At 39.8% G+C, this 20461-nt stretch overlaps 1 protein-coding gene across 1 annotated transcript in view; it reads left to right on the top strand.

Moving 5' to 3' along the window:
* The window catches only part of pemt (phosphatidylethanolamine N-methyltransferase), a 74610-nt gene extending 56419 nt beyond the window's left edge, over positions 1-18191 (top strand). The window contains exons 6-7 of the mRNA XM_084938309.1: positions 13218-13292; positions 17743-18191. Coding sequence (XP_084794435.1) covers positions 13218-13292; positions 17743-17797 — 130 coding nt within the window. The 3' untranslated portion in view covers positions 17798-18191. The remainder of the gene's footprint in view (positions 1-13217; positions 13293-17742) is intronic.
* Positions 18192-20461: the final 2270 nt, after the last annotated feature.

The raw sequence follows: 20461 nt of genomic DNA, 5'->3' as shown, positions 1-20461 counted from the left end.
AGTGCTCCCAAATTTATTGCTAGGGCAATGTCAGCTGTTTGATAAAAATGCAATAAGAAATTTGTTAGTAGTTTCTTCAAAGACAAAATATTTCATAGTTACAACAGAATGGTTACATTGCATGGTTCTAATTTAGTTATTTCATATACACTGGATAAAGCATACTAAAAATTTATGAAATAGCCTATTCTACCTAAAGTTAAAGAAACACACTTTAAACAAAATTAATCCTGTGGCAGAATTTCTAAACAAAAAAGAGATTTGGCTTTGAGGTGGATCAGTGTTCTTTTTGTACTGATGAAAATGAAACCCTAGAACATCTTTTTTTTCCTATGCCCTATCACACAATGTATTTGGTGCAACTTAAAAAATTGGATTTCCCTAAATATTAATGATGTGCCAGTATTTGAATTACATCATAATTTTTTTTATATGGATCATCTAGCATTGGGTGTCCCAGACATTATTAACATCATCATACTTTTGAGTAAATATCATATCCATTGTGCTAAATGGAGGAACGCTAAGCCTTCTCTCCCTGGTTTTATTGATGATTTTAAGATATTTTTTTCTTTGCTAAAAAAGACAAAAAGCACATATGCCAAAAAAATAACCAGGATAATGCCCGTCTCCTGCTATTCTAAATTTTGACTTATGCTGAGGCTAATATATTGTTAAGTAATGCAGCTGTCTCACTAAGGTCCAGAATCGATTTGTTCCACGATTCGATTGAATTCGATTTGATTCAATTCAATTCGATTTGATTCTGGGAAATTTTGACAGTCAGAAATATTATAATTCAGATCAGTACATTTACATATTTTTGTATCTAAAAAAAGGAAGCTGACACACGCAAGACTTTATCAAAGGTATAAGCGTCACAGCAGATGCCTTTGTGTAAAAGTAGCTGAAGATAAAACACAGAAAAACATGAAGGTGATTTTTCCTGGCCTGGGATTTTATAAAAAATATTCTGCAGTACATCAAAAACGAAACAAAACCATTAATCAACATATGAACGTTACCTCTGACGTTCCAGCGGTTTTATTAGAGACACGGCTAAGCGTTTTGCATTTTGCATAATTTTAAAAAGTTTAAATTTGTTCAGTATTGAACGGCAGAAATTATGTGCGTAACAAGCAAGCGAATAATGCAGAAAACAGATTTTTAGACGGGAAACTGTTCTTGAAGTACGGAGAAAGAGAGAAAGAGAGAGAGAGAGCTGTACATGAAGTGTGATTTTATTGTGGTGGAAGCAAAACAGTAAACGTCAGAGGGAATTCATGACGATGTTTATGTGAAGCTCAGTTTGGATCTTCTTTTGCTGCTGGTTCGGTCAATATTGTTTGGAGAGAGATAAAACTAACAGCTTTAGAATCGGCGCAAAAACGGCGTGAAAACAAAGCCGGACCCTCGACAGATCAGAATCAGCTAGCTGTCGGCTTTCAGCCCCGACCGTTTCCGTGCCGTCGGGGGAGAAAGGCGACATCTCACTGATTCTGATCCGCGGGTCCGCGCTGTGTGTTTACGTCTTTGTGCAGAATCCGTGTACCTGCTCTCATTTACTGTCTTAGCTGTTTGGTGGTTGTTGAAATTTTGTGAGGTTTCACCTGAGATTCTGGCATTTCGGGCAAAATAAATTTATATTAAAAAAATCGATTCAGGATTTTAATGAATCGATTTCACGTTATCCAAGCCAGAATCGATTTTAATCGATTATAAAAACCCACCCCTAACTAGCAGGTTGCTGAGTAGACATCTGTGTAGTGGTTTGTTTGAAATCTACCACTTTTTCCTTCAGTTTCCTTGTCAAGAATTAACTTCCTGTTCAACTGAAATGCCTTCCTGTTTAACTGAAACGCCTTCCTGTTCAACTGAAACGCCTTCCTGTTCAACTGAAATGCCTTCCTGTTCAACTGAAACGCCTTCCTGTTTAACTGAAATGCCTTCCTGTTCAACTGAAATGCCTTCCTGTTCAACTGAAACGCCTTCCTGTTTAACTGAAATGCCTTGGTTTTTCAGTAGTGTGTGTGAGAGCGTTTCAGTAGTGTGTGTGAGAACATTTCAGTAGTGTGTGTGAGAGCGTTTCAGTAGTGTGTGTGAGAACATTTCAGTAGTGTGTGTGAGAGCGTTTCAGTAGTGTGTGTGAGAGCGTTTCAGTAGTGTGCGTGAGAGCGTTTCAGTTGTGTGTGTGAGAGGTAAAATTTCAGTAGTGTGTGTGAGAGCGTTTCAGTTGTGTGTGTGAGAGCTAAAATTTCAGTAGTGTGTGTGAGAGCGTTTCAGTAGTGTGTGTGAGAGCGTTTCAGTAGTGTGCGTGAGAGCGTTTCAGTTGTGTGTGTGAGAGCTAAAATTTCAGTAGTGTGTGTGAGAGCGTTTCAGTAGTGTGCGTGAGAGCGTTTCAGTAGTGTGCGTGAGAGCGTTTCAGTAGTGTGTGTGAGAGCGTTTCAGTTGTGTGTGTGAGAGCTAAAATTTCAGTAGTGTGTGTGAGAGCGTTTCAGTAGTGTGTGTGAGAGCGTTTCAGTAGTGTGTGTGAGAGCGTTTCAGTAGTGTGTGTGAGAGCGTTTCAGTAGTGTGTGTGAGAGCTAAAATTTCAGTAGTGTGTGTGAGAGTGTTTCAGTAGTGTGCGTGAGAGCGTTTCAGTAGTGTGCGTGAGAGCGTTTCAGTAGTGTGTGTGAGAGCTAAAATTTCAGTAGTGTGCGTGAGAGCGTTTCAGTAGTGTGCGTGAGAGCGTTTCAGTAGTGTGTGTGAGAGCTAAAATTTCAGTAGTGTGTGTGAGAGCTAAAATTTCAGTAGTGTGTGTGAGAGCGTTTCAGTAGTGTGCGTGAGAGCATTTCAGTAGTGTGCGTGAGAGCGTTTCAGTTGTGTGTGTGAGAGCTAAAATTTCAGTAGTGTGTGTGAGAGCGTTTCAGTAGTGTGCGTGAGAGCGTTTCAGTAGTGTGTGTGAGAGCTAAAATTTCAGTAGTGTGTGTGAGAGCATTTCAGTAGTGTGCGTGAGAGCGTTTCAGTAATAATGTCCCTTACGGCACCTCATACTTTTTCCTCACATTTTATAAGAACTAAGTAAATATAATTTGTTTTATTACAATTGTAAAATCCAGCTGATTAAAAAGTGTGGTGAATGCTGCTTTTTAGCTGCATCATTGACTGCAGTCATGTGTTATGCTTGTGGGATGGATTATTATTTCTTACTAAGAGAGAACAACAACACTGACTTTCAGAAGGTCACTCTCTGCTTCTGGCAAAATCACACAACTGTGCACTAGCCTGTTGCTTTACAGCTGCGGCTCCTACTTTGGTGTGTATGTGGAGAGTGTCCCAGCAGAGGCAGTGTGTAATCATAAATCTCTGAAATGCAGCGTGAAGCAGTTTCACTGCTCCTACGTTTGTTTTTTTGTTTTGTCTTCATTATATTTTTGATCCTTGGTTAATAGTTTTTAGTTTTGTCATATTAGTCTGGTACTTGTTGAATTGATTTCTTCTTTCATATTCTAGTATATTGGAAGTTTTAGTTCTTGTGATATTGATTCTAATGGTTATTCTACCATTTAACGTTTTGTGATCTCTTGTGTTCTGTTTAACACCTTGACTATTTTTAGTAGCAGTTTGTCTGCCTGTGCCTCCTTGTGTTTTGTTGTCACCTTGGTCCTCTTGACATTGTTAACCATGTCTGTGTCAGTCTGTTTTGGTTATTTCTTGTTTTACTTAGAAAATCTGATGTATTTTGTGCCCTGATAGTTTTGCTTCCTCTCTTTGTCTTTCTCAGATTCTCCATATTGTTTTCACCTGTTGTTAAGTACTTTCATATGTGCTGCCCACCTGTTTGTCATCCCCCAATAAGCCCTCAAATATATATACCCTATATGGACAAAAATACCAGGCCACTAACAGACTAGACCTACAGGAGATGCTAGTCTATGGAAACCAAGGTCATGAAGCTCCCATCCCACAGTGTTTGTGTTGATGGTGATACCAGCAAAGGTCTGAGTCTGGAGAGCATTAGCAACTTTTCCACATTATCTGCCTCAGCACTGTGCGACCCCGATCTGTAGCTTTACTTTGTGGCTGAGTTGATGATTATTATTAAATAATTATTCACTGATCGCTTGAGAGTGTTTACTGGAGATTGTTGCCTGTCGCCAGGTGAAATTGGTTACAAAAAGGTGTATGGGGTCGCACCAAAAACCTTCTCGTGATTGGTTTTCTTGCTAGCAGATCACCGTGATTGCACATAGTTTCTTTGGAAAACACTGGCTTGTCTGCAAATACTTGCCAGCTTTTGATCAGGTAGTTGTGAAACTGTGAAGACTGTGACACAAATCAGAAACAGAGACTGTTTGTCTTTAAAGTAAATGTAACACTTTTTGAAATAAGTTGGCTTCAGTAGTGAAGCACAAGTTTTACTTGGAAAGCAAATGGTTTCCATTTCCATTTTCTGCTCCGTGGTAAGTTAGTGAGCGCTCGTAGACCTTTCGGCAACTTCCATGTAGACTACAGGTAACTGTGGCAACCTGTTAGCAACCACAGCGATCAGGACACTGTCAGTTTGCACTCTCTTTGTGACCCATTTCATCCCAGGACAGCCTGCAACCTCCTGCAGTTTGGACAAAAGACATTTTTCCAACCAGTTGTTAGCTACCACTGTGTGTCATTTCAATCATAGTTCATGCCATTCAGAATAAGAGGGAGTTGTTGTTTTTTTTTGTTTTTAAAATATGAGACATAAACTGAGCATTGAAGCATTGGTGAAGAATATAAAAATGAGGCTTAGATAGAAAGAACGGAATCTATTGGCCATAACTTATGAATCATCCACTGTTTGGCAAAAAGAAAGATCAATAAATGTGAACAGAGAGTGCAGGTGGTTCAACAAATGGCTCGATCAGACATACAGACTTTCATCTAAAAATTAGGGTGCTGAGCAGCATTCAACAAGTGGGGCACTCAGTACAGAAGACTATCCAGTATAAATCAATACAATGGAACAGCCTAGATCTATGCTTGTATTCCTCAGACTACTCAAATAGTGTTGGAAAGGGTTATTGCAGCTGATTTATCAAGTTACAATGTGAAGATAAAGAAAGGGAGATAAAATACGCAGATGGCTGATGGTTTTATCTTTCTATCTCAGTGCATCCAGACAGTATTCACAGCACTTCACATATTCCGCATTTGTCATGTTAAAGCCTTATTCCACAATGGATTACATTTATTTTCACCTAAAAATTCTGCACACTCCATACTCCATGAAGTGAAATACTTTTGCTTTAAATTCTTACAAATTTATAAAAAAAATAAAAACAAAAATATAACACATTAATAAGTATTGACAGAATTGAACAATAGTTTTTTGAAGCACCTTTGGCAGCAATTACAGCCTCTATGAGTATGATGCTTGGTGCACCCGTTTCTGGGTAGTTTCTCTCATTTTTCTTTGAACTGCTTTAAGCTCCATCAGGTTAGATGGGCAACATTTGTGTGCAGCCATTTTTAGATTTCTCACAAGATATTTAATTGGGGTTCCACTCTGGACTCTGCCTGGACTACTCAAGGATCTTCAGCAGAGTGGTCCCAAATCCACTCCTTTGTCATCTTGGCTGTGTGCTTAGGGTTTGAAATTCACATTGCTGAATTCCTCTTTCCTGCAGCTGTGACTAGTCTCCCAGTTTGTACTGCCTAAAAGCATCCCCACAGCATGATACTTCCACCACCATGCTTCACTGTAGGAACAGGTGACGAGTGGTGTCTGGTTTCCTCCAGACATGGCACTTGGCATTCAGGCCAAAGATGTTTGTTTCATCAGAGCAGAGAATTTTGTTTCTCATGGTCTTGGAGTCCTTTAGGTATCTTCTGGCAAAATCCAGGTGAGCTTCCATGTGCCTTTTACTGAGGAATAGCTTCCATTTGGCCACTTTGCCATTGTCTGATCAGTAGAGTTTGGGCAGAAATGGTTGTCCCTTTGAAAGGTGGTCCTCTCTCCACAGAGCAATGCTGGAGCTTTGTCAGAGTGACCATCAGGTTCTTGGTCACATCTCTGCCTGTGGCTCCTGATCACTCAGATTGGCTGAGCAGCCAGCTTTGGAAAAAGTTCTGATGATTCCAAACTTCTTCCGTCTACAGATGATAGAGGCCACTTTGACCATTGGGGGACCTTCAGTGCTGTATTAAGTTTTCTATACCCTTACCCACACCTGTGCCTCGATATAATCTCTCAGGGGTCAACAGTCAATTCCTTGGATTTGATGGCTTGGTTTGCACTCTGACATGCTCTGTCAGCTATGGCACCTTATATAGACAAGTCTGAGCATTTTCAAATCATGTCCAATCAACTGAATTTGCCACAGACGGACTCACATGCACATCAAGCACTTGAGCTCAGTTTTGAGTGTCATGTTATAAAGGCTGTCAAATGCTATCTACTTGTTATATTGTTGTTTTTTATTTTTGATAAATTTGTAAGAAAACCAATACTAGCTTTTTCACTTTGGTGATGGGGTATCGGTTTATGATGTGAAGTGACACCTTTGTCACTTTCATTTGCTTTAATAAATCTTTCATCTACATATGCGTCATATCTGCTTCAAAGAAATGACCTGATAAAGACTTATCAGAGATGATACTCATGGAAGTGCAATATCCCATTAAGAATGCTTCTCTTTCTTATTATGTAGAGAGGAGAATGTGTCAAATAAATATTTCTGTTATCTCCCACCTCCACATGAGCTGTCAATCATAGGTAAGATAATTGCACTATTTTAAAGTGCTGTTCAATTAAAATGGTGATATTGTGTGACTGTCTGACTCACTCGATTTTTGCTCAGGCTGTAACCCCTGTGATTCTTTCCTTTAAACCCACATGTCAGTGTTTTACGTATAAATTGCACAATGTCGTCATCAACCGGCTAAACCTGAGACCGGAGAATGTTTTCTGTTCTCCTCATTTCTTCAAAGGTTATACCAGTTACTGCTTGGGTGTATTTTACAGAATTCCAGCCTAACATGGTACTTGATTTTGATGTCCTCCGGTGATCTGTAATAAGGCTAGGAAGTATGTAAGTGGATGGTCAGTGCTAAGCTTTTTTTAAATGTCTATTTTAGGTCAGATTATAGTATAAATTGGACCCAGAGAGACACACAGACTCTGACATTCACTTTTTTCTCTCATCTCGAAATTTTTGCTCAGACATCTAAAGTGTATTTTTAATTTTATGAGTTGCTCAAATATACTGTGAATTGTTAAAACTCATGTTTACCATTATGGTTAATTATATCTTTTTTTGTTGTTTTTTTGGTTCATTTGTTTGTTTGTTTTCAGAGACCTGATTTGGCTGAGAGGTTATAATGCTAAGATACCAGTTAAGCTGATTTAGCTTAGTTTCCCGAGTCCATCCACAGACTGGAGTTTGGAACTGTAGCCTCTGGTTTATAGATTTAACTGGTAATTGTGTGACAGCAGGTTTCATGTAATTTTACAGAGTGACAAGAAAGTAATGTAACGAGTATATTTACTTTCTCCAGAGAGTAATTAAGTAAGTAATTAGTAATGTGTAATACATTACCCAGTAGTGACCACACTTGAATGCAGAGATTTTAGCATGTTTGCTAACTGGAGTGTTCATGTGCATACAAGCACGATGCCACAGACGTCCCAGCAGTCTGCCTTCATCAGGATGAAATAGGATGAAATGTTAATATTAATATTCTTGTTAATACTTGAAATCTTGATTTACAGCCAGATAGCAAAACAATGCTAATTAGCAAATATTATCATGCTACATACTTAAGCTAAGGTAGCAATGTGCTGAAAGTAAACATGATAGCTTTGTCATCCACAGCATGTTAGAACACCTGTTCTTCAAAGGTCACCACCACAACAAACTGCTCTCGTATCTGTTGTGACATGATGGAGGTACTGTAGAGATTTCTATTTAGAGGAGTTCAACCCAAGGTTTTTTGACAGTCATCACTGGCTTTTCAAGTCTCTCATGTTTGTATGGGACCACCAAATATCACCACATTACAAATCTTTTTTTCAGTCATATGCCTGTTAGTTAGCACATTCTTTTTCTGTTGTTTAACAGTGGTCAGCAAAAAAATCAAGGTATGAAATGTTCTCTTTGTATAACTTGACTATGAAGGAGCTTCACAAAGCCGCTAACCTGAATGTAATATAGTTTATTTGTTATAGTAACCCATATTTCAAAAATAAAATCAGCCTTTGTTGACTTGACAGCTTGACGTCGATTGCAGCCACATCACTCAGGGACTAGCTAAGTAGCCTATTCCTAGATCAATACTCATTAACCCATATTTTTCCCAGGCTGAGGTCTATCCAGGAACAGTGTCTGCCAATTAAAATCAATGAGAGCCAGAGAGATGAGTGTGTGACCTAAATATTCCTGAAGACTAAAGGTTTCATGTTCAGTGTGCAAACTGTATAATACACATGTAGTCTGTCAGTTACATCTTATTCATGTTACAATTTTTATAGCAAAGTACTAATACTTTGACTTCTTCCTCAACTGTGAGCTGAGGAGCAAGTTGTTGTTTTTCTTTTACATTTAAATTTATTCTTTTTTTAAAAGAAACGCTAACTTTTAGGACTACGCAGGGTTGTCCAAGCTTATGCCACAGAAGGATTAGCGCATCTGCAGCCTGCTTCATACACAGAGCACATATGGAATCGCTCACATAGACTGTGCACATTCATATTCATAAACAATACTTCCAATGAGATTTAGCTAACAGCATGTCGAGCGAGACTTACAGATGGACTGAATATAAAATGCTGCGATTATTCAAATATAGCATTCATTTATTCAGACATTTAACTCACAGCAAACTGACAACTGCTGTCTCATTGAATCGTATGCTTCAGAGATCACCATTGTTTCATATAAATCATCTAACATTCTGTCTCAGAATAGGAAGCCAGACAGCTAAAAGGTCATGAACTACTAACAAGAAATATCCTGCTTCTTTTTCTAGAGCAGTTTCAATCACAAAAATGGGATGAATATAACACTGCGTCATACCAATAAATGGCGATGATGTTCCAGTGTGGCATGAGGAGTTTTGGGGGGTTTGTTTGTAATTATGACAGTTTGTTATATGGGTCAGTGTTAAATAGAAATTTACACAAGGTCTACTGACTCACCCTGTCAGATTGGTCTGTCGCAATCAGTGGGCCTCACAGAAGCCAGTGTCGTGTGTCAAATTTGAAGCTGGGGAAAGATGTGAATCAAATGTAATCCCAGTTATTACTAAACTGACACAGAAATTTAAAGTCATGGGAGAGCTGTTGTTGCTCTCATCTTCTTGCATTAAGCATACAACATAAACCTTACTGGGTTACTACTATTAATGACTAACATACAACACAAGTAATGTGGCTATGCCCCACATCCATATTTTCCCTTATAGGACTTTATGACTTAAATTTGTATTTTCAACTCCTGCTTGTTTCGGGTTTTGACAAGGACTAAAATGTGATGGCTAGAAAACTGGATCAGAGTAGTGATGGTAAATTCGATTATTTTTACTGAATCGAGTTTGAATGAGTCACTCACCAAAATGAATCGGGTTTTTTGAGTCATTTGAGTCACTGAGTCATTTGCCCAGAGAGTGCAAAAATTTACATTTTCACTCAAACTTAATTCGTTTCTCTTTTCATGTAAATCCTACTGCTAAGATGAGTGATTGAAAAAGAAAAACAACTATTTTTATAGAGCGAAAAAATTAAGATTTCTAAAGGGAACATTTATTTTATTTAATTTTATTTTATTAGTATTTTCCTCAAATGTGTCAAATATATATTGTGAGTGAGTGATTCGTTCATGATTTGCACATCACTGGATCACTAGTGTGTCTGTTTGTGCTGCCAACCTAACTAAACAACTTTGCTGCCTTCATCTTCATCTTTTTGTGATAAACATGTTTTCTGACGGTGTTGGCCTCTTTCAGCAGTCTTATCACTTCAGACGTGCTTCTCCAGTCCCAGTATTAATTGGGGTTTGCTGTTAGACCACACTTTGATATGCAGACTGGAGATGCTAGGAATCGCTGGCTGACTTAATGATTAGTGAATAACCGACTCTACCTACCCTTATATTTTGGAGAAAGGCAAAACAGCCTTTTTTGGAAAACTTTAAATAATTTTTGCTGTATGTTTGATGTATGATTTCTCTCTTTGTTTCTGATTGCCAAGACTTGAAATCAATTTAATAGCAACAGAAATTACATATTCTGATTGCACAGGGTTAGAATTGGGGTTAAGGTTATATTGACACTGACAGCCAAGACTGCACCCAGCAACTCACTAGTGAAACATGTGCGTCTCCCAACTAGGTTAGTGGTTGCTGGAGGTTGCTGGCAGTCGCTATCAAACTGATTACTAAAACCTTTGTCAAGTAGACCTAAAGACTGGTTATTGACCCTAGCACCCTGAGGGAAAAGTGTGTCTTCTGTGGACTCTGAGGTTGCTGGAAGTGTCACGAGTTTTTACTCAAAAATCATTTTACATGAACATTCTTCATTTTCTGTTTGGGTTGCACTTTTTCAAGTTTCACTACAGCTCAGAGAGCAAGTGGTGAGTGTTTGCAGACAAGTTGGCATCTTCCATGCAAACTATGGGCGACCAAACTAATCTTTTAGCAATCAAAGCAATCACAGGGAGCTTTTTGGTGTGTATCTTCTCACCAATCTCACCCTTGGACTGCCAGCAACTAGTAAAAAAACATTTGGGAAATAAACATTTTACCTTAGTAGCTGGAGATTGCCAGAGGTCACAAACCGGTCTAGGTCTGTGTGACTGAGACTCTAAACTTCAGAGGCTCAGGGTGTTAACTTGTAATCCAAGTTACCCCCCCAAATACCACAGACACAAACCTATTCAGATATCTTGTCAACGTCATGTCTCCACATTGTGGCACCTCACCTCATCCTCTTCACCACGTCAAACACATTCACACGGTTCCCAGATGTGATAGATTAAGTGTGTCTCAAACTGGTATGTGTAAAACAGTAATGTCCCCCCTTAGATAACTTGTATAAGTGTTATTACCTGCAAAATGTAAAAAGCTTACAATACTGACATTAAAAAGGCGACAGGTTACTGAGTACTGAATGGCTGTATGATTTAAAATGAGTTAAAGTTCAAATGTGGCATATTGAAGCTGAAGGACAAATTTCCTCTTCTTTCATTTTGAGTTTTTTATATAGAGCTACAGAGCCAGTGCAGTGTCCTTTGTCATGGTCTTGCATTTGAATAAGTCTGGAAAAGCACTGAATTTATTACTGCCCATTTATCTAGGTCAGGGTGGATAGTTTCATAAGCCTGCTCAGCAAGTCAAGTTCAGCTCCCCCGTGTCCTGCTCTGATTGATTCTGATTAACCTTTTTTCTTTATCCTAATGGCAAACAAGTCTTTGAATGGTAAGCTTCAATAGACGGTGTGGCAAAAATGTAAATCAATTGTGTGAAGTGTCAAATTCAAAGAACAAAAATGCTCTGCAACACACACTAACAGTGAATATAATGGCAGCGCTCTAGCTTGTCGCTAGCTTTTTCTTATTCGGATTGCTGTGCCTCATGAGAGGTGTTTTAGGTCAGCACTCAGGTTTTTGCTTAAATATGCCCGCTGCTTTTCCTCCTCTTATGCAAGACTGCATGTGCTACTGTGCAAAAGCACACTTTAACATACAATGAATTTATGTCACTGTGCCACTTCCTGATCAGATATATGTAGGTCAGTGTGTCGAGTGAGTGTAAGATTGCTGTTTCTGATGCCCACCCACAGATGGCTTGTGAGTAAGGCGTAGCTCCTCAGACACATACAGGTGCTTTCTGAGTTATTAGCGTAAAAAAGACTAATAGAAGGTACAATGCTACAATAAAAAGTAAAATACATGTCACTGATTCATTTAAGTTGTCTATATTTTAATTCCTCCACTCTTGTTTTCCACCTGTATAAATAGATACGATGGTTGGCGTTTTTCCAGCTCCACAGTGTAATTGTATAGCTGGATGAAAAGGAACAGTTGAATGTTTCTCAGCTGTCAGGAACCTGAATAAACACTTGGCGTACAGCGTTACACTGAGCTGCTCATTGCCATGCTGTAGCTGTTAGCACTGTGTGAAAACAGTGCTAATTGGGAAACGGCTGAAAAAGCTTCTACAGGGTGGGCCATTTATATGGATACACCGTAATAAAATGGGAATGGGAACACTGAACCAGTTTCACGAAACTTAGCAAGCAGTTTGCTAACTGTAGCATGGGAGATGGGTGGTCTCGTAGGGTGTCTTGCATTGAAATCTGCTGCAATGACCCGGTTACTGCGTTCACCAGATATCAACACAATTTCGATCCGCTCCTCACGTGTTAACCTCTTCGACATGTCAATGGCTGTGAACAAAGAGAAACTAGTAAATAACTCATGAAAGAATAAAGTTACGTTGAAACCAAGCACACGATTGTTTTTCTTGTGACATTACCAATAAGTTTGATGTGTCACATGGCCCTCTTCCTATTGAAAAAACAAAAGTTGTATCCAAGATGGCCGACTTCTAAATGGCCACCATGGTCACCACCCATCTTGAGGAGTTTGCCCCCTCACATATACTAATGTGCCACAAACAGGACTTTAATATCACCAACCATTCCCATGTTATTACGGTGTATCCATATAAATGGCCCACCCTGTACATCTTTTTTGTGGGAAATGTTTATTTAGTGAAATCAGTCACATATGCCTAAAGAGCAGTCTGCTACCCTAGTATTTTCCTGGTGATCAGTATTCCCCAACTAGTTTGCAAGTGGTTGCTGGAGGTTGTTGACCGTTAGTGTTTATGTGACACCAAAAACCTCTTTTTTAGGTAACGAATGACATTACATTACATGTAATGGATACTTTGCTGAGAAATGGTCTAGTGCAGGGGTGTCGAACTCCAGGCCTCGAGGGCCGTGTCCTGCAGGTTTTAGATATCACCCTGAGTCAACACACCTGAATCAAGTGATCAGTTCATTACCAGGCCTCTGGAGAACTTCAAGACATGTTGAGGAGCTAATTTAGCCATTTAAATCACCTGTGTTGGATCAAGGACACATCTAAAACCTACAGGACACCGGCCCTCGAGGCCTGGAGTTCGACACCTGTGGTCTAGTGTATATAGCATATGTAACTAGACCCTTCTAACTAAGTCATTTTCCCCCTCTGTCTGCAGTGGTGCCAGTCCTGTCGGTCTAGTTCTTACTGCCATAGTGGCCGTGGCATACAAGGTGGCAATAAGCTTTGAAGGGTAAGTCTTTCTAAATCTCTCATTTGTCATTAAATCACATTTGTTGTTAAAATCATTTATATATGGGTTTAGTGAGGGCAACATGTGACAATTGAAAATAACCTTAAATAATAACTGTAGGTTACAGCCCCCAGAAATGCTCGCTACAAATGAGGTCTTATAAAATCCAAAAAAGCCAACAAGAGTCAAAGAGATCCAAGAGCCCTAACATTTAGTAACATCTAAAAAACCTGTAACAGTAATTCACTGACCATACAAAAGAAATAAGAAAATAAAGATGTGCAAATACACTGACTTGATTCATCACTTATAAAACAAAAACAAAAACTGCAGCTGTAGTGGCTAGAAGGTGGAGGAGGGAAGAAAACAACTCCCTGCTCCCTTTTTTATTGGTTTCCAGCTCATTAAACCAAACTAGAGACACCTGGAGGAAAAAAGCAGAGACTTGTGAGTCATGGGCCCTAGACTCTATATGCAGATAACCAGAAGGAGGAGAGGACATGGATCAAAAAACCTTTGTGGTCAAAAAATGAAGGCTGAATGATAATGTGAAAAATATGCAAATAAACTTAAGTATTGTTTCAGCACAGACTTATTCAGCAGTCAACCTGCATCTGCTGAGTCACGCAGATTATAAAACAGGATCCTGAAGGTCTGGTGTTATTACCCATGACACGTGTCACATCAGCAGCTTTTAGAAAAGACTGAAAATTACATTTGTTGATTAAAAACAAGAATCAGCAACATATGGGATACAGGGAATAACAGCAACATAACTGGAAAGCCTCCACTTACAAAAAATGCAATCAAGTTCTGAGGATGTAGATGGTAACAGTGTTACTTTTTTGGCATCAGAAATTCTGGAATATCAGAATATTGCATGTAGCTGTTCAACCCATACAGTTAAATCCACACAGAAGTATTAATTACAGAGTTCCTGTTTATTTATCAGTATACTATAGAAATGTCTGTTTTTTACAATGTATCAATAGTTTTATAAATAAATAATATTAATATATTATTGAAATATTAATATATCCCTGGGATTAAATATGCAGTTAAACTTATTTACATTAAACAGAAAGGGGATTTTTCACTGGCCGGCCCACTTACTGTATGTATGTGGCCCATAATGTGAAAAGAGTTTAACATCCCTGCTCTATCTCACCAATCCAACAAAACTTGGATTGGTTTATAACTTTTTTCCTTCACTGCTTCTCATGGACAATTTCTTCTGCAGCACAACTCAACCAGCGATTGCAAGAAATGATTCTGCTATCCTTGTCTAGCTGGGCGTTTCTGAGTAGCCTCAATAGACCAAATAAATCTCCACCCGAGTAAAATGAAAGTCTAAAAAGAGATTTTTAACCCTGGCCGAGTCGGAGGCATGCTTTTCCGAAAGTGTCAGGCATTAAACACAAGCTGTGCATGAGCGCACAGATTTACATCCGGCAACACTGATCCATCATTGTCTCACTTAGCTTGAACCTGTGAATTGAAGGATAGGCAGGTGCCAGATTTTACCACACACTGCGACTGGGATTCATGTGCTATATTTGTGTTTCGCTGCTGGAATAGATTCAGGATGATCTCATTTGTTTAAACTATACGTGGAGAGCAGGGTGTCTGCTTGGATTCTACCTCACACGGTGACTGGAATTGGTAAAAGTGGCGGTGGGATTGATGCGGGAGCCATGCAGGGAATGGAAACTGGTGTCAAGTGAGTTCAGAGAGCGTCTTGGATTTGTTTTAGCTCGTAATCGCCATCTTCATGATACAAATAGTGCAGCGGTGAAAGCTCACACCAGGATGAAACAGCACTGTTTCATCTATTCCTAGGCACAGTTTATTATATTACTATGACTCCACCCAGGCAAGAGTTGAGATGGACTTTCCTGAAAAGCGAGAAACTGATGACTGGCCATGGTGGTAGATCCACAGGCTGCGTGCTCTGAAAGTCAGCAGGGTAACAAAAAATTACTTAACAGTAGTGGTGCAACGGATCACGGTTGATCCGAAATCCGAACCGATCCCACTCCACGGTTCGGTACGCACGTGATCCGAAGATTCGAAAAAGAAAAAAAAAGTATGCGTATGGTGCGCGTGGTCAGTCTGTCAAGCGGTAGTTATGGCCAGCGCTAGCAGTCCAAGTAGCGGAGCAGAGGAGTTTGCGGCATTTAAGCAGCCCTTTGCTGCCCAGTCCGACTGGGCTAAAGCTATTACTAAAGCTAATGGGGTGTTTAGCTGCAGACGAGAGGCCGTCGTCTGTTGTGCAAAACAAGGGGTTTAAACTGTGATGAACGTGCTTGAGCCACACAATGATATCTTGTTGCGCGTCCACTTCAGTGACAAGATCGTTCCAAGCATGTATGAGCAGGAGAAGTTTAAAGTTATGGCTGAACTGTCCCAGGCATCTTCTGTTGCTCAAACTACAAATGGGTGGAGCTCCAGGGCAACGGAAAGCCGCGTGACCGTGACCGCTCGTTATATCACAGCGGAGTGGTAGATACAAAGCCCTGCACTGCCCTATAGATTACATTAGATTAGATGAAACTTTATTTATCCCTCAGGTGGGTTCCTCCGGGAAATTCAGTTTCCAGTAGCACAGCACCGACAGAAGTTGCAGAATGTGAGCAGAAATATACCATATATACACATATATAAATACAGAGTATACAAAAGGGATAAATAGAATAAATAGGAATAAGAATACAAGGGAACGGCACATTTTAAGTATTGTGAGTCTATTACACCGTTGGATATTAACAAAAACTATTGCACAGTGAAAAGGCACTACAGCTACTTGTTCCCCCTCCTCTGTCCCCGTTTCCCCTCCAGCAAGGAGTTAAACAGTTTGTTGGCGTGTGGGACAAAGGACTTTTTAAGTCTGCTGGTCCTTGACTTTGGGAGAAGCAACCTGTCACTGAACAGACTCCTCTGGTTGTTTATGGCTGTGTGCAGAGGATGCAGAGGCTGCCCAGCATGGTCCATAATGTCCATATTGCACCTTAATTTGTTTTTATATAAGTGCGTGGAATGAGTCTTCAGTTGAATGTTTTTTAATAGGCAAAAAATACTTAAATAAGTAAACGGCGAGTAGAATTTTTGTCTTTTTTTTTCTATTTTTGCTGATCCGAAAATTGATCCGATCCGTGACTTTAAAACCGTGATCCGATCCGAACCGTGAGATTTTTGATCCGTTGCACCACTACTTAACAGTGTGAAGCGTAAGCATCTAAATGTTTAATAAAGATGCTGTGACATCCAGTACTGCAGGAGCTCTGTAGAGTACTCCTAAAAAGCTGCGCTGTGCATTTAGTTTTTTTCACTTTTATCATACTTCAGTTCCTTATTTCCTCGCTTTAATGATATACTCAGTAGTCACCGTGTTAGAGACACAGTTTAACTACTCATTAACTAATATCTCAGCCAGTCACATGACAGCATGGTTCCAAATGCGTCCCGAGGTTCATAACGGGGATGAAATGTGATTTCAATGGTGCTGACTCTGCCATGGTTGTTGGTGCTAGTAGATTAGCACGAACCGCTGATCTGCTGGGGTTTTCCCACACAACCATCAGTAGGGTTTACAGAAAATGGTCTAGAAGAGCACAGAAAATACCCAGTGAGCAGCAGTTCTCTGACCTGTTGATGCCAGAGGTCAGAGGAGAATGGCCAGACTGCTTTGCGTATGCTCAAATAACCACTTGTTACTACCAAGAGATGCAGAAGAACATCTCTGAATGGACAGCGTGTTGAACCATGAAGGAGATGGGCTATAGGAGCATGTTGGGTGACACTCCGGTTAGCTCAGAGCAGGAAAGTAAGCCTGCATTGCATGACTTCACCAAAGGGCCAGGGTTTAGGGTAAGCATGGATACATCGTGCCTTGCATAAACAGTTGGTGCATTGGGAGATTTGCATCATTGGTGTGCAGTTGACAAATCTGGAGCCGCTGTGTGTTTCTGTGTGATGCTGCAGTCCTTGTAGGAGCTATACAATGAAGAATGAAGGTAAAACAGGTCTAACCCAGTACTAGCAAGGTGTGCCTAATTAATGGGATGGATATGATTTCTTTTGCCAGTAAACTTGATTGCAACGATACATTGAGACCAAGAGGCAGTGTCCCAATATGTTACATCATGTTATAAAATTTTCACAATACACAAATTCTTTAAGCGTGTCCATTGATTCTGATTCTTGTGTTAGCCATTAGTACCACAGAAATGCTTCAAACTCTGTTTTGCTCTTGGACTCCAAAGTTTTGATCTGCATCCATCTGCAACAGAGTGGTGGAGCACGTGGAGAGACGAGGGCATCTTGCTATCATTCACTCATATACTCAAGCTCCCTCACGGTTCAACACACAGGCGCGCTCCTGGCACGGAGTGGTACAGCCTTCCAGGCTCATTTATTGTCCCATTACATGTTTGTTTTTCTGTATTTGCAGACCATTCACCGAACAGATCTATCGAGAGAGGAGTCTGCGCCACAAGCATGAATAATTTCCCCCGGACACGTCGTATTTTGGGTTCAGATGAGGATTCCCTCCGGTGTGAACAGACTGAGAGCCTTGGTCATTAATTGACCTTCTCCATGGATACGAAGGAAACATCCCCACTGCTGCTCCGTGTGTTTTTCTGTTAGTTCAAAGTGATTTTGTGAAAGGGGAATCTACATGCAGGATTTTTTCTAATCCTGTCACATGACTGACATACTTTAGATGTGCTAAAAAAGGAACCAGTCCTTCGAGAATCCAAATATCGATAGTATCGATTCAAACGCTGGTTTAGTATCGGATTAATAATTTGCTTCTATCCCCACAGTTCAGTGTGTAATCCACTTAATCGTGTTAAATAATTATTTTTTTTTGTAAATTAAAAATATACCTCAAACATGCACTGTGAAACATGTCTGAACCTTTTTGTGTTGACTGTCATGTCTGTTTCATTTAGGACCTATAGCGCATTTAAACAACAGAAGTGGTTCAGAGACGACACGTTTACCTTCCAGCTCTCCAAAAAAAACCCAGTCTGAAAATACATGAAAATCTGAAAGGTGTCTTTTGTTGTGTTACTGTGGAAAGTAAAAATCACAGTGACTTTAGTGGTCATTAAAATGTGTTCAGAATTTGCAAAATGATGATTATTCATCTCCTAAGTCATGACGCACTGCTCCACCCTACATAAGCTGCCTTTATAAGTTAAAGGTATCGGTATCAGCAATACTGGCTCTGTATGTACTTGGTGTCAGATCAATACTAAACCTTGCAGTATTGCACAGCACTGCCAGAGGGCAAATCTGCTTGACCTATCAACATGTTTAACACTCAGCTGTATCATATTTATCTGTATGTGTATTAAAGATCAGCAGCAGAAAACAGGAAGCCATAATATTCTTCAAGGCAGGTGGAGCGCAGAAATCTTGTTTTAGTGCCGGACAAACCTGCTGCAACCGCTTTGTGCAACATGCATAACTGCCTGACAAAGAATTCAATGTTTTTTATAATCTACATCTATCAAAACAGCAAACAGAGGGGGCAGTCCTGCAGGGATATCAGAGGGCTTTGCTCAGTTGAGATGTGCTAGTGAATTATGCAGGTGAGTCAGAATGTATAATTCAAATGCATTTGAAGTGACTGGAGAAATTCATGAATAACCTTTTTAATTATATCTGTGTTTAAGATCTCCAACTGTATATTATTATTAAAAGTCCAGTGACCCCTGTTGTTTTATAACTCTCCAAGTATATCATCCTACAGAGGTGTGTCTGTGCGCTTTAATGGCTGAATGACTGAATTTTACCTGTAGGAAGTGTACTGTTCTAGATGTTACATGATGTAAATTGCTTATTTTTAAAGTGTTAGCCAAGACTGAAACTAGTGTAACAAAATCCCAGTTTAATCTGAGTTCACTCAAAAGCCAACATGATAACTACCTTGTTTTTAAAAACAATATTTCTGAAACCGCTACTGAGACGAACATTTTCAATGTCTGATAAAGTAAAACAGAAATTTTAAGGCCACTGATCCGTACTTTATAGTAAAAATATACATGTATATGTATTTCCTGTGGCTTCACACACTGTGTGACGGTTTCAGTGTTAAGATGCATGGTACTGTATTTACTCTATGTTAATCATTTCAAATTTCAGAGGAGCTATTTCACTGCTGGCTTTACAGTGCAACTATGCAAATCATTCCAAAGTGAACAATGCACACTGCCTGCTACTTTATGCTAATGAAGTGTTTTATGTAATAAAAGAATGAGTCAGGGTGCAAAGCATTGGTCTCCTTGTGTTTCAAGAAATACAGACTACTAATGGAAGCACTTAAGGCAAGACTTTGCATATCTGTCTCCAAAAGGGCAGATGAGAATGTGGGAATATGTATAACAATGCCTTAAAATGTTTAGCTCCTAAACAATGCAATGATTTTACTAAACCCCAAGAATTAGATTGGCTAAAGATTACTGGATCTAAAATTCACTGTGCTGGTATACAGCTGCAAACTACAGGGAAAAGTGTCCAATCCAAGTCTGCTTTCACTGCTCAGATCTTGAAGACTGAACATTCAGTGATGTGGTTCTGTGGTTAGCACTGTCACTTTACAGTGGGTTCAAATCTGACTAGCTGGGGCACTTCTGTATGGAGCTGGCATGTTCTCCCCATGTACATGCATGGGATTCAGTTAACTGCGAATGAGTTATCCCTGTGACAGGCTGGCATCCATTCCTGGGTGTACTCCACCTCTCAGACCATGACAGATGGTATAGTCTCCAGCCACACAGCAAACCTGAATTGAATAAGCAGAAGAATTTGAAAGGATGGAAGTTTCTGCACTTAATGAGTTTTGGACTCTGTGCTATTCCAAAACATAGGTGACCTAAAGCTCTAGACCAGGGGTCCCCAACTCCAGGCCTCAAGGGCCGGTGTCCTGCAGCTTTTAGATGTGTCCGTGATCCAACACAGCTGATTTAAATCGCTAAATTACCTCTTCAACATGTCTTAAGTTCTCCAGAGGCCTGGTAATGAACTAATCATTTGATTCAGGTGTGTAGACCCAGGGTGAGATGCAAAACCTGCACAACGCCGGCCCTCGAGGCCTGGAGTTGGGGACCCCTGCTCTAGACAGACAGCCACCCTGATTACTTTTAAGAGTAGGCTTCAAA

Source organism: Perissodus microlepis, chromosome 8 (genome assembly GCF_051167445.1).
Source record: "Perissodus microlepis isolate ML-2025 ecotype Zambia chromosome 8, ASM5116744v1, whole genome shotgun sequence".
Lineage (NCBI taxonomy): Eukaryota > Metazoa > Chordata > Actinopteri > Cichliformes > Cichlidae > Perissodus > Perissodus microlepis.
This window is presented reverse-complemented; position numbering and strand designations above follow the sequence as displayed.